Consider the following 12647-nt stretch of genomic DNA (forward strand, 5'->3'; position numbering starts at 1 on the left):
ATTCTTGACTACCTATATCCAAATTACTGTGATTTCATTTATTTTTTTGGGAATCAATTTTTGTGGGTTTTGCTTCCACATAACCTTTTGGGTTCTGGAAACAGTCATATTGCTACCACAGTATGAAGACTGTCATGATTTGCTTAAATTCATGGTTTGCAGCCACCATGAAATCAACAAATATTGTACTCCATGAAAACTGGCACCCTATGAAAATTGATACCCCATGCAAATTAGTACCCTATCAAAAACAGTAACCTATCAAAATTGGTACCCCATGAAAACTGGTACACTATGGAAACTGGTAACCTATGAAAATTGTTACCCCATGGAAACCAGTACCCTGTGGAAATTGATATCCCATAAAAAAAAAAAGTGAATTTACAGTATTTAACAATTAATCATTTTTGTGGTGTCAAAACATTACAATTGTCTTGAACTGCATAGCTAATTTCTCTGATATCTTTTTTTCTCTCTAACATGTATCGCCAACTAATGGAAATTTTAATGAGTTTAGACTTGGTCATTTTGCAATAAAATAATCCTACCACAAAGTCATGAATAATAATATTACAATTCAATCCTTCTTTGTAAAGAGCAGTGTTTGTGCATCTCTCACATGCTTAGTTATACCAATCCCGTTAACTCAACTTGCAACATTCACATATATTTACCATACAATAGATTTCATAAAAATATGAAACTTGACTTATGATTTCCTTTCTTGCAAACGCTCAAAGCATTGAGTGCAGAAAAGTCTGTAGCACACAAACACCCCACTTCCAACACCAAGTGCTTTTCTGGGGAGGTAACTCTCTGACACCCTGAATCATTCATTCCATTGCTTTTTTTCCCTGTCTATGTCCTGCCTTGAATCACTAACAATTCAGGACAGGACATGGTACTTAGGTTTTAAGACCAGGATTAGAGATCCAGGGTGTATGACAGACTTTACAAACCTCTGGAGGAAGTTCTCCTAAACCCATTGTACCCTGACTGCAATGACAGGGATGAAAACTCTGCAAGAAAATCACATTCCCATTTAATTTAAATTGAAAGAAAAATGACACAAAACAAATAATTTGCTGCACATAGTTGTAAAAACCATTTAAAAAATGTAATTTGGTATAAATATAGAAGATATGCAAGTAAAATAATCATCCCTAGTAATCCAAGGCACTATAGAAAGTCAGAATGGTTTTTCTCTGGGGTCAGCTCTTCCTGAGGGTGATAAAAAATAATTATTATGTAAGCAAAAGTCTTCCTGCCTATTATTCTCTATATATCATGGCTTGTTCTCCATAGCAGTACAAACAAACTCCTGGCACAGCCTAAAATACACCTCACATTATGTCTGGTCCTGTACTGAAGCTATGTTAAACCTGCAATAATACACTTATTCTAATTTTGAAAACTTTAAAATGCTGCAACAACAACTTACATTATTTTTACATCTAAAGAAAGTCATTTAAAAAAAAAAAATTACCTTTGTCTAAGAGACGAGAATCTTTGCCACTTTTTCTACTACCGGCACTACCTTGTGCACCTTGCTGCTGCTGTTTTTGACTCATCACGATCTTAAACTGAAGATCTGAGGAATACAAACATGAGACCAAAAATGGCAGTTATGAACAGTTTGGTGAAGAAAAATATAAAAAAAACAGAGGCTTACATCATCTGTATCTAAATGTTCAACTTATAATCTGAAGAATAAAAGTTCAAAAGAGATTGCAGACATGGGCACAATTATCAATCTCCAGGAAATAAAACTGAACTGCTACATTTACACTTAAGCTGAAGTCAAACCTCAAACTTCAATTTGTACCTGTCACTCAGAGAAATTCATAATATCTGTACAGTACTCCTAAATGTAAAATCCACCAACAGAACATTGGTGGATTTTACATTTAGGAGTGCTCTACAGATATTATGAATTTCTCCGAGAGTGACAGGTACAAATTGAAGTTGTTTGCATTTGCAACATACACATTGCAGAGAATGTTGGCATATCTCTATGTTACTTTTATGTTCTGTGGCTGAAATGTCTTTGCATATTGTACTTATGGAAACTGTACATGATCTGAGCACACAGCTAACTAAAATGACTGTGGCCATGCATTTGAAAAAAATCAGCCTGAATTAGTCTAAATTACACTATTTTTAGCAAGTATTAAAATAGGGAAACTGAATTTTGTCAGACTAGACAATACAAGCTTCTGAAATTGTTTTGAATGAATTACAATTACAAAATATATTTTTAAAAATTAAAAAGTTAGATCTTGTTACCCCTGAAGTCCGAGATGTGAAAAAGAGCAATCAGAGCTAGCAGTTTCTGTCATAAATGCACAGCTGTATACTCTATAACCCAAACTACATCATCACTCATATACCTAAATAACAGGAAACAAGTTATTTCATAATACCTAGCATAGTCTTTTTTTAACCAGTGTATAAGCAAACCCTGACAATTCTTTTTCTTTAAAAAATCTAACCCTATTCAAAATATGAAACTGTAGAGTGCCATGTTAAGACTTATTCTACTGATGAAATATGGGTTTCTAATGTGGCTTTAAAATGTACACGATACTGCCAAAATGTGATGTAAGTATAAGAGTGATTTATGTGTAAGCATTATGCAAGTGTAACTATGATGTAAGTTTAAGCATGATACTAGTATAAGTGTGATGTAAGTACAAGAGTGGTTTAAGTATGAATGTGATTTAAGTGTAAATGTGATGTAAGTGCAACTTAAGTGACACAAGTGTAAATGATGTTACTAAACTTTTACAAACCTGTAATGATTTTCAAAATTAGAAACAGTAGATTTTCGAACATCATAGCATAGTACAGCAAAATCTATTTTCATCATGCCCATTTTCTAATATATTGTTTCTACCACTGAAAAAATCAGAGGAAATGATGCTGTGCATTTTGTGTGGCAGTAGCATAGCACTAAATGCTGACCTTTGACCTTTTGTTTTTGGACAGTCAACTATAGCACTAAGGTCCATAATGCTATAAAATTTAGATCACATAAATCTTGAAGAGTATCAGATACAATCTTTAAAATAAAACCTACCAACAAGAAACTTCACACCTATGTTCTGCAACCATTATCCAATAAAAAATTTGCAATTTAAAAAATATGCTCCAAAAGCATTTTTAACAATGCCACAGAAAATGTCTTATCTCCATTGTTAAATCAACTCTGAAATTCACCAGATGTATTAATTTTCCAAAATAACTCAAGTTTCAAATATAATCTCTAACTTAACACAAAAAAGATTCCAAAATAATATTTTTAAAAACTATGAATTTGTTTTTCTCTTTTTTTCTTTCTGTACCAAATGTTTTCATGTACTGAAATTTGGAAATTTACAAAACAAAATAAATTTAAAAATAATCATTTACAATGCCATAAATATGTTTCTTTATACTGTTTGTAATTTTCTTCATTTAATTCTGTAGAAACTAGCACTACTGTGTATTGACAACAGCAGGGACAGGTGCCAGTTGTAAAGCACATTCCTTTTTACTGTGATTTACTTAAATAAATGAACAGCTTTTTCATTAAAGTAGCCACGTTTAATTATTCTTGTGATTATTAATACATTTATAAAATGGACAATTTGCAGTGTTTTTTTCTCAGAGTGGGGGGCACCGAAGGTGATGCTTGCCTGGGGCACCATTTTGTTGAATGCAAATTTGCTAAAGCCCATCTCATGGCTTCACAATCATTTAAATAGATACAAATTAGTGTTTTCAATCACAAAAGCTGGCTTGTCAAATATTTTGATGCATGTTGTCAATCTCAAGGTGACTAGACGATAATTGTTAATTCAACTGATTAAACAGGTATTTACAAATCCTTCAGTTGTGAGTATAAATAAATCATTACAGTCTAGCTTTCATTGTAGTTATGTAGTTGATGACATATCTAGGTAAATAAATTTAATTTCCAAAAATATCCCATATTTTTATCTTATTTTATTTTTTACTCATGTTGATATATTGTTTTGGACAAGCTCAAACTTCCCAAGGTCAAATTCAATTTTCCATGAGCTTGCCCTAGACAAGCTGATTTTTTAAAACAAAAACTAAATCCTTGCATATAGGCAATATACCCTGGTAAATTTCCACCCAGCTGTTTAGAAGATGACAGCAAGTTACATATTGACAGACAGGTAAGCACTGGGATCATTCATTTATTTACTACATTCACTTCTAAAAGGTAAATGTGTTTATGTTGTTTCTATTATTAGCAGTTTACCAACCTTTATTTTCTTTCTTGAGACCTTCTATTTCATCATGGAGACTTTTGAGGACCTCCTGGTGCTGCTGTTTCAGAAAAATAATGCTACGCTCTAAGTGATGGATACGTTGTGCAGGATTCAGTTGTGACAAATCAATCTGTTTGTCATCCTCCTCCCCCGTGTCTGGGCGGTCCTGAATTGTCTGCAGCTTGTCCTTGACAAACGGTTTGGGGTAGCGTCCCCGATCCAGTGTGCTGACTCTTGACCACTGAGGCAATGTACTGAGGATGGAAAGAATGAGTGAGTGCAGATTACAACTTAGAGACGACACCCAGTTGATTCTAGCTGGTTTAGTGCTGCAAACTGCTCAAATACTGAAATTTCCATTTCAACAATTTTATTGCCTTAATTTTCAAGAGGGATGGCAAGTAGGACTAACTAAAAGACATCTTTTGAGTTATCAAAGGTACACTCCTTTGTAATAATCAATTATTATCATCAACCAGCACAAGTCATACATTTTTACCAACATGGTATCAATAATGCTGAATGCATAATAAGACAAATATATGGGAAAAGATTGCTAGAAATAGAAGAAAAAATGCGTAAATGTCTCAGAATTACGGTGAAAGGAAAACAGCAACAAATTCTACATAAAACTTAATTAAAAAGACAAGTGGCCTGCCAATACAAATTCTACCTAAAACTTAATAAAAAACACAGGTGAACTGCCAATACAAATTCTATGTTAAACTTAATTAAAATTATGGGTGCCCTGCCAATACAAATTATATAAAACATAATTAAAAATATGGGTGCCCTGACAATACAAATTCTATGTATAACTTAATTAAAAACACGGGTGCCCTGCCAATACAATTTCTATGTAAAACCTAGTTAAAAACACAGGTGCCCTGCCAATACAAATTCTATGCAAAACTTAAAAAAAAAAACACGAGTGCCTTGCCAATACAAATTCTATGTACAACTTAATTAAAAACACGGATGCCCTGCCAATATGGAATAAATGTAGAAACCTAGCTTCAGTATGCAAGGACAAGCTTCCAAGTGAAAATAAAAAAACTTTACTTTGATCTTCATAATATTAAATTTGTTTAAGTGTAGAAAATCCCGTCAAAAATCTTAATGGAGAAGAAATTTACCATTCAAGGTCAAGGTTCAAGTTTAAACAGGGGCCAAAACTCCACTCAAATTTAAGAATTTACTGAGACTAAATTTTATTCCAATCCATGGGGTCCTTCAAAAGTTACTGAGTGGATACAAAATTTTTAATGCAAAGGAGAACCTCTAAACCAAATAACTCAGTAAAAAAAAAATGAATATTTTGGTTCTACCTCATGTGTAGTTATGGTGTGTGTCTGTCTGTGTGATTGGGATTTTTAATATACCTTTAAACAATTTTCAGTCATATCGCTTAGATGTCAGCAGTGTGACAGTTTTCTAATGATGTCTAGCACTGGGGCATGATAAATGTGATTTGACATGCATTTAATATGAAAAATATTAGCATCTGAAAAGTAAAAGTAATTATTAAATGAAGTCAAATGATTCAGAGTAGTAATTATTTACTGACCTCAGCGGTGGAAGCTGATTCATTGCCGTAAGGTCAGATATCTTCTCCTGTACAACACCTTGTTTCAACATGACTCAAGTAGACAACAATAACTGTAACTTCATCTCATGACTGGTTAAAGACAGAATAGTACTTTATTTTATCCTGAAAAATGAAAATCATAATGATACAACTTGCTTTGAAAATTCTTAGACCAGTACATGTGAACATGAAACTAAAATTTTGCTTACATAAATGAATATATATATATATAGAGAGAGAGAGAGAGAGAGAGAGAGAGAGAGAGAGAGAGAGAGAGATTGAGATATTGTATGTGTCTAATTTATATTATATTGACATAACCAGTTTTTTTCTGTAAAATATTAACATTTACTTTCATCATTATCTTCTGTTACTTGGTCGCATAACATGTAAAAAAGAAAAAAACATTTTTACTGCTATTTTATAATTTCATTAAATTGTGATGCTATGGGATAAAAAATCCTAAATTTATAACACATAGGATTATTTAGATAACTTGTCAAGACTGTTTTTTCAATAGAATACCAGTGAATCACAGATAAAGGATGAATATAAGATACTGATCCACTGGTTTTATTTTTCCATCTCATTTCCTCAAAGATGAGGAGAAAAAGCATAAAAACTTCCATATACTATGTAAGGTTAGACAATCATACCACAGCTAGTAAATTTAAATCATGTATGAGGTCCACATATACACTCAAGTAGGACCATGCTAATCTGATTGCAAGCACAATCAGCTGATTTAGAAAGCACCTGCCTGATGCATTTCAATTGAACAATCTTCAAGGTCAATAAAATGAAATAAACACTCCATTTCCACATGCTTCTCAAGTGGACAAAATGATCACAAGTTTAATATCATGTTTTGACTGTTAAAGAATTCAAAGCAAAAACAATACTTCATATTCTTTCACTTCCCGTGGGTGGATGATTCTTCCCGGCATTAAATCCACGAAACCACAAACAATGTTAGTACCGAATAATGAAATGGGATCCATACTCATCTTCAAACCATGTTATAATGAAGGGCTTTATAGAGAGGGAGTGTTGTAAATTGAAACATAGAGCTTCTACTTGTAAAAAGCAGTGACAAATACTAAACTTTCTTCACCAGGTTTCAGAAATGTATGAAAAACTTACCTGCGTCAGAATAATTTAATTTCTTTCAAGTTTACACAAAGTCATTTAAAGCACTTTTGGCATCTTGAGGTAAACTGAACAAAATGAGTTCATGTCAAACCAATTATAACTATTTCCAGCACAAAGGAACCATACACAGTTAAAGAGTTCACTGCATGTATTGATTATTAGACTATGTTTGCTGACTGTATACAGCCACAAAAAGAGAGTTCCGAAATTATCCTATCTGTATAAATTTACTGATAAACAGTTCCTATGTAAATAGCCAAAACTAATATTTGTCATGTTTCCTAACATTATCATACTTCAAAATGTCCCAGCAAAGGTCCAAAATACAATATTTCTACAAAGCATTTTATCCCCATTCTATAATGTCAACCATGTGGACAATGTGATCCCTTCATGTGCTCCTCTATGCTTGTTGCACGGAAATTCATAAAAGTTTAAGAGGGGTATAAGATCAATTGTACAAAAATTACTATCACATAGTGTTTCACATGGTTCAGACTAAGTCCATAATATAAGTGCCATGAAGCTGTCTGAAATTTAGGACAATCCAGATAATGTAAACAAAGTAGTACATGACCACATCATCTAGATGAATGGTTCTTACACATTTTTTTGGTACTGTAACTGTGAAACAAATGCAATTTTGTCACTATTTACCTAAATTAATTCAAATACAATTTTAATTTTGTATTGTATTGTTTCAAAATAAAAAAAATGAGAAAGAAAGTAACGATTCTTTTAATCAGTGATATAAAAACAGGATTCAGGAGGCATGTTATCTCAGTTAGTAGTGTCAGGCTCTTATTCCAAGGGTCACAGGTTCAATATATGTCCAGGCCAAATCAGTTTGGCTGCCTGTTATGTCCAAGGGTAAGATACTTAACTCTCTTTTCCTTTGCATTATATAGCCAATAATGCGTTTCACTTAAAACAGTATAACATTTCTTACAGTTTATAAAATATACATTAATACAATCAAAACCAGTTCTTATTCAAAATATTAAAATTCTGAACTTAACTACTAATGGTGCTTACTTATAAGTATTAAAAAGACTGAATCATTTTCCTTCATGGATTTTGTAGTCAATCCATAAAATTACTTAGTAGAACTTATACTGACCAAATACTTTTTGTTTTTTTCAGAAAGACAATTTGAAAATAATATTTTCTAACAGTTTAAATGGAAAGCAAATACTAACAATATTGACTTTCCATTTACAGTTTTAAAACTTTCCATTTACAGTATAAAACAATTACTCTGTTTGAATCCAATAAGATGAAAATTAATAGATTGATAATATTTACTGATTTTCCATGCTTGGAATTTACTGTATGCTGATAAAAACTTTCAGAGAAAAATTAAAATATTTCATTAATAATTTGAATACTTAATTTGAATGTTTACAAACATACCTGTTCATCTGTGGTAGAGACATGTAAAAATATCTTTGAAATATGAACTAATAGTACATTGGATGAATATGGAATATTTAAATATTAACAAAATGAAAGTTCATATTGTAAAGCCAAAATAAAAAATGAGTAATTTTGTTAATGGTATGGAATAAATTAGGACAGAATGTTGACACTAATTATTGTTTTTATTACTTCTTTTTACAGGCCAGGTTAGTTCATGTAACAGTCTGTAATACATTTTTTTATCTTTTGTGCCTCTGCAATAAAAACTTATAGGGTCAAGACCATTAAAATAAAGTAGACTGGTTATCAGAAGCATGCATAATTTTGTTCTCTGGCTTAAGTCAATAATTATAACCAGTGTATTGTTTTCAATAACCAGACAATAAGACCATAAAATGTTCCAAAAGAAAATTACTCATAACCCTGTAATATTGATTATTTCAGCATCAAAATCCATTTGACATATTTTACAGCAAGAATAAATGCTACCCATAGTTAAAAAAAAATTCAACTGACTGAGCTGAAATTTTACATTTCATAGCAGACAATGTTGCAACCAACACATATTTTCAGAACACTCTAGAGCAGGGGTGTGCAACCTTTTTTAGCATGTGCCATATGAGCAAGAACAGTTACAAAATTTAATATGAAAACCCAACACAATTATTACGTGACACGAATAATATTCTTATTACATGGTTGTAATAATAATGTCAAATACAATAGTTGTATATTGTGATAAATACATAAAACATCATCAGAAAGAAATACAGAATAATGGAATAAATATTAACTAAAATGCATATTTTCAAAAGAACTGCCAACATGGCCACGTGCCATAGAAAGTGAAGGACTGGGTTGCATGTGGCCTGTGGGCTGGACACACCTGCTCCAGAGTTCAGCAACATTTATACAAGACAGATTTTACATTTACTTATTCATTATTCTTAATAAAATTGCTGTGCCTTTTTGATTCAGACAAGGACACTGTGCAATGCACTAGTCGACAAGTTGCCTTGCTTGTAAAGTGCACTGCCACTGATCAGCGGGTAATGATTCAGGGAATCAAAAGAAGTTTCAGTAACAAATCAAAGATGTCAAACAAGCACTGGAGGCATTAGCTTGCACCACAACAAATTGACACATGAATCTTATCAATTAAATGAAATTTTCAATATCTGCCAATCTGTCCAAACTGCCCACTGAAAAAGTGTTACTGTCTGAGAACCAATACATATCTGAAACACTAAATACATAATTTCTGCATAAATTTTTTATTTACACTAGAAATTAAAATAGCATAAATGATTAACAGAAACATATAATACTGATATATTTAATAAGTTGAAAATCAATATTTTATCAATATTACTGAATAAACATGCAATTTTTATATACTGTAGTCTGTCTAATACAGTGGATTGAAACATCATCACTAAATCATCCCAGGCAGAACTGGTTTTTGGACAAAATGACCAATAACCATTTGAGGTTTGGGCACTGACCTCTTAAAGGTTATCATGTAAAATTTTCAGTAAGGGAAATAAAGCAACTCTCATTAGCATCATCTGCTGGAAGTATTGTGCTATCCATCAGTTGGGAATATTAAATGCCAGTCCACTGAAATAAACACCATGTGCAAGTACATAATCGATAAAAAAAATTATGCTTTGAAATGTTGAAGGTATCCACCACTGCTACAAAGATTTTACACCTGACCATTACTCCTACAATGTAAGACATAGCACATATTATTTTTGTTTTAATGATATGTCTTACTACCCAAATAATGGGCTTATATAGCGTGTTCCGATGTCGGTTGACATCAGAACGAGTAGTCAAAGTTTCAGTAATATCTCACACACTTGGCAGCCCATATCAACACTCTTCCACAAATTAATATATAATTAATATACTTACTGTGCTGTTTTTATCCTAGTGGAATCAAAATCTGACACAAGCAAATGGTCACATTTTCATGTTCCATTAACATATATTTGAAATTGCTGAAATGTGACTGTAGTCAAGGTATGCTGAGGTATGTTCAAGTAGGTTCATGTGGGTGATATGTTTCTTGAACCAAATGAAACATTGATTACAGTTCCAATAGGCATATATTTTTATTCATTTCCTTAAAGAATAATATTTCAACTTAACTCAATTTTGGCATTACCAGCTTTCATCGCTTTCCAGACAACTGAAATGTAAGCCAACGAAACTTGAAAACAGGTCCATTACTTCTGTGAAAATTTAAATTTATTAGAGAAAAGGCATCAGATTAAGTCTGACTAAAACATTATGACTTTACTTTGTAGACAAACGTCATTATTTTAGTGCCAGTTGTGTGAAATATTCCTGAAAAATTTACTTTTGTTACGATGTTAGTCGACATCAAAACATGCTACACAGCGCTGTTAGTTAGGCAGTAAGACCCTGATGCTCAAAACAAATATCATCATCAAGTTCTTACATGTAGGACTAAGCTGACCTACACCTCATCCTATGCGGAAATACTTTTGCCATTATTTTATATGAAAATCTGAAAACGAGCCACAATAAATATGTTGTCATTTGGCAAGAGCAAGCAAACTTTTTTATTATAGACATAAAAAAAGTTAAACTTTATATGTATTTCCCATTTCACAAGAGTGAATGTTATAATAGGTACAACAGGATACTAAACGTTCAGCAATATCACAAAATTCATTACATAAACAGAAACAATAAAATTACTTAACTTCACACAAACATGAACCTACAACTAAGGGGTTGGGGTAAGTGTAAAATATAAATCATTGCTCAAAATTGCTTACCAGATTGAAGTACTTTGTCCTTGATTAACAAAATTTATTATGAAAAAATCTACATTTTACTTTTCCAGCTTAAATGACAACTCCTAAAAACGTCTAATTCATTCAGTTTAGTAAGAAGAACATCATGTGCTGTGGTTCATTCCTGGCATGTCAAAACTATTTCTTATGCAAATAAGCGATGTAAACGTTTCTATTGGTCACTAACCTGGATTTCAAGGCCATTTCCGGTTAAAAATCGAGGTTGATTTTCCGCAATATTGCAGCCAGATATAACTTGATACACTTCCGCCGTTTTCTCCTTTTGTAATCATCAACAATGCAAACTGTATATATTGTTCTGAAATCGCATTTCTAGTGAAGGCCCGCCATAGGTCATCTTTCAATGATGATTTAATGTCGCCTTGGTTACTCAGATGCTTATTCAAACAGGGTAGGTAATTCAACATGGACAAATTTTGCAAGGTTTCTTCCCTTTACACAGAAGTACATTTTATCGGTACCGTTCGATCAGTGTTGGCTGAATGGGTCTAAAATTGAAAGTCATATACTGGTAAGAAATACTTTCTATGTCTCCCGATCGTTTTGTAAGTGACGTCGTTCGCACAACTTAAATTATATGTTGGATGTATGTTTGCTGAGCAAATTGCAGAAAAATCATTTAAGGAGAACAACCAATCCACGGGAAGCTTACTGGCAACTTCTGTACATGCCTACACCGGTCGAGCTGCGAATAGAACCAATAACTTATTTCCAATATATTGATTTTATTAGCTTCATGGACATCCTTCTTCGGTCAAGCATGGATTTGATTGAGTTTATGTTTTAAAATTGACGTGTGCAAGTTTTCAATAGTAGTATTACGAGCTAATGTTGCTATAAATTTGTTTTCTCAATCAGAATCAAAATGTCAAAAATTTGTGAAGATTGTGTTCAAAGTAATGGGTTCCAAAATAATTCGCAAATTTGAACAGGCTGACAATGGCGTTGAAAGATGATTATGCTTTAGCTGATGAAATTTAATGCATATTATTCTCCAAGGAGTAAAGCAATCTTGATCCGTGATAGATAAAGAAACTCATTTTTGTGTAATGTGTAATCATGGGGGTCATTCAGTGTCTTAACGAGTGTAATGTGTGATCATGGGGGTCATTCAGTGTCTTAACGAGTGTAATGTGTGATCATGGGGGTCATTCAGTGTCTCTTAACGAGTGTAATGTGTGATCATGGGGGTCATTCAGTGTCTCTTAACGAGTGTAATGTGTGATTATGGGGGTCATTCAATGTCTTAACCAGTGAAAGTTTACGCTCTCCCCACCCTCTTATATATTGTATTTTGATATACACATATATACATCAATTATGATACACGTTTCATCGAATGTAGCTCACTTTTCT

At 32.5% G+C, this 12647-nt stretch overlaps 2 protein-coding genes across 4 annotated transcripts in view; one reads left to right on the plus strand and one right to left on the minus strand.

Annotated features, from left to right (window-relative positions):
- LOC149775298 (coiled-coil domain-containing protein 74A-like) overlaps positions 1-11617 on the minus strand; it is a 46598-nt gene extending 34981 nt beyond the window's left edge. Inside the window, exons 1-5 of one of the 3 annotated variants that reach the window (XM_089944407.1) lie at positions 11458-11617; positions 5848-5991; positions 4275-4534; positions 1487-1591; positions 960-1019 (exon numbers count right to left, since the gene is read on the minus strand). In XM_089944407.1, the coding sequence (XP_089800533.1) occupies positions 960-1019; positions 1487-1591; positions 4275-4534; positions 5848-5918 (496 nt within the window). In that variant the 5' untranslated portion in view covers positions 5919-5991; positions 11458-11617. Of the gene's footprint in view, positions 1-959; positions 1020-1486; positions 1592-4274; positions 4535-5847; positions 5992-11252; positions 11410-11457 lie in introns of those variants that run through there. The other 2 variants (XM_089944406.1, XM_089944408.1) reach the window with 2 other exon arrangements.
- A 164-nt stretch (positions 11618-11781) lies between these two features.
- The window catches only part of LOC149775299 (FACT complex subunit SSRP1-like), an 80218-nt gene continuing 79352 nt past the window's right edge, over positions 11782-12647 (plus strand). The window contains exon 1 of the mRNA XM_089944281.1: positions 11782-11802. The gene's annotated coding sequence lies outside the window, so the exon portion shown is untranslated. The remainder of the gene's footprint in view (positions 11803-12647) is intronic.

The sequence above is a fragment of the Sinohyriopsis cumingii genome, chromosome 19 (assembly GCF_028554795.1).
Source record: "Sinohyriopsis cumingii isolate HCF-2022 chromosome 19, ASM2855479v2, whole genome shotgun sequence".
Classification (NCBI taxonomy): Eukaryota; Metazoa; Mollusca; class Bivalvia; order Unionida; family Unionidae; genus Sinohyriopsis; species Sinohyriopsis cumingii.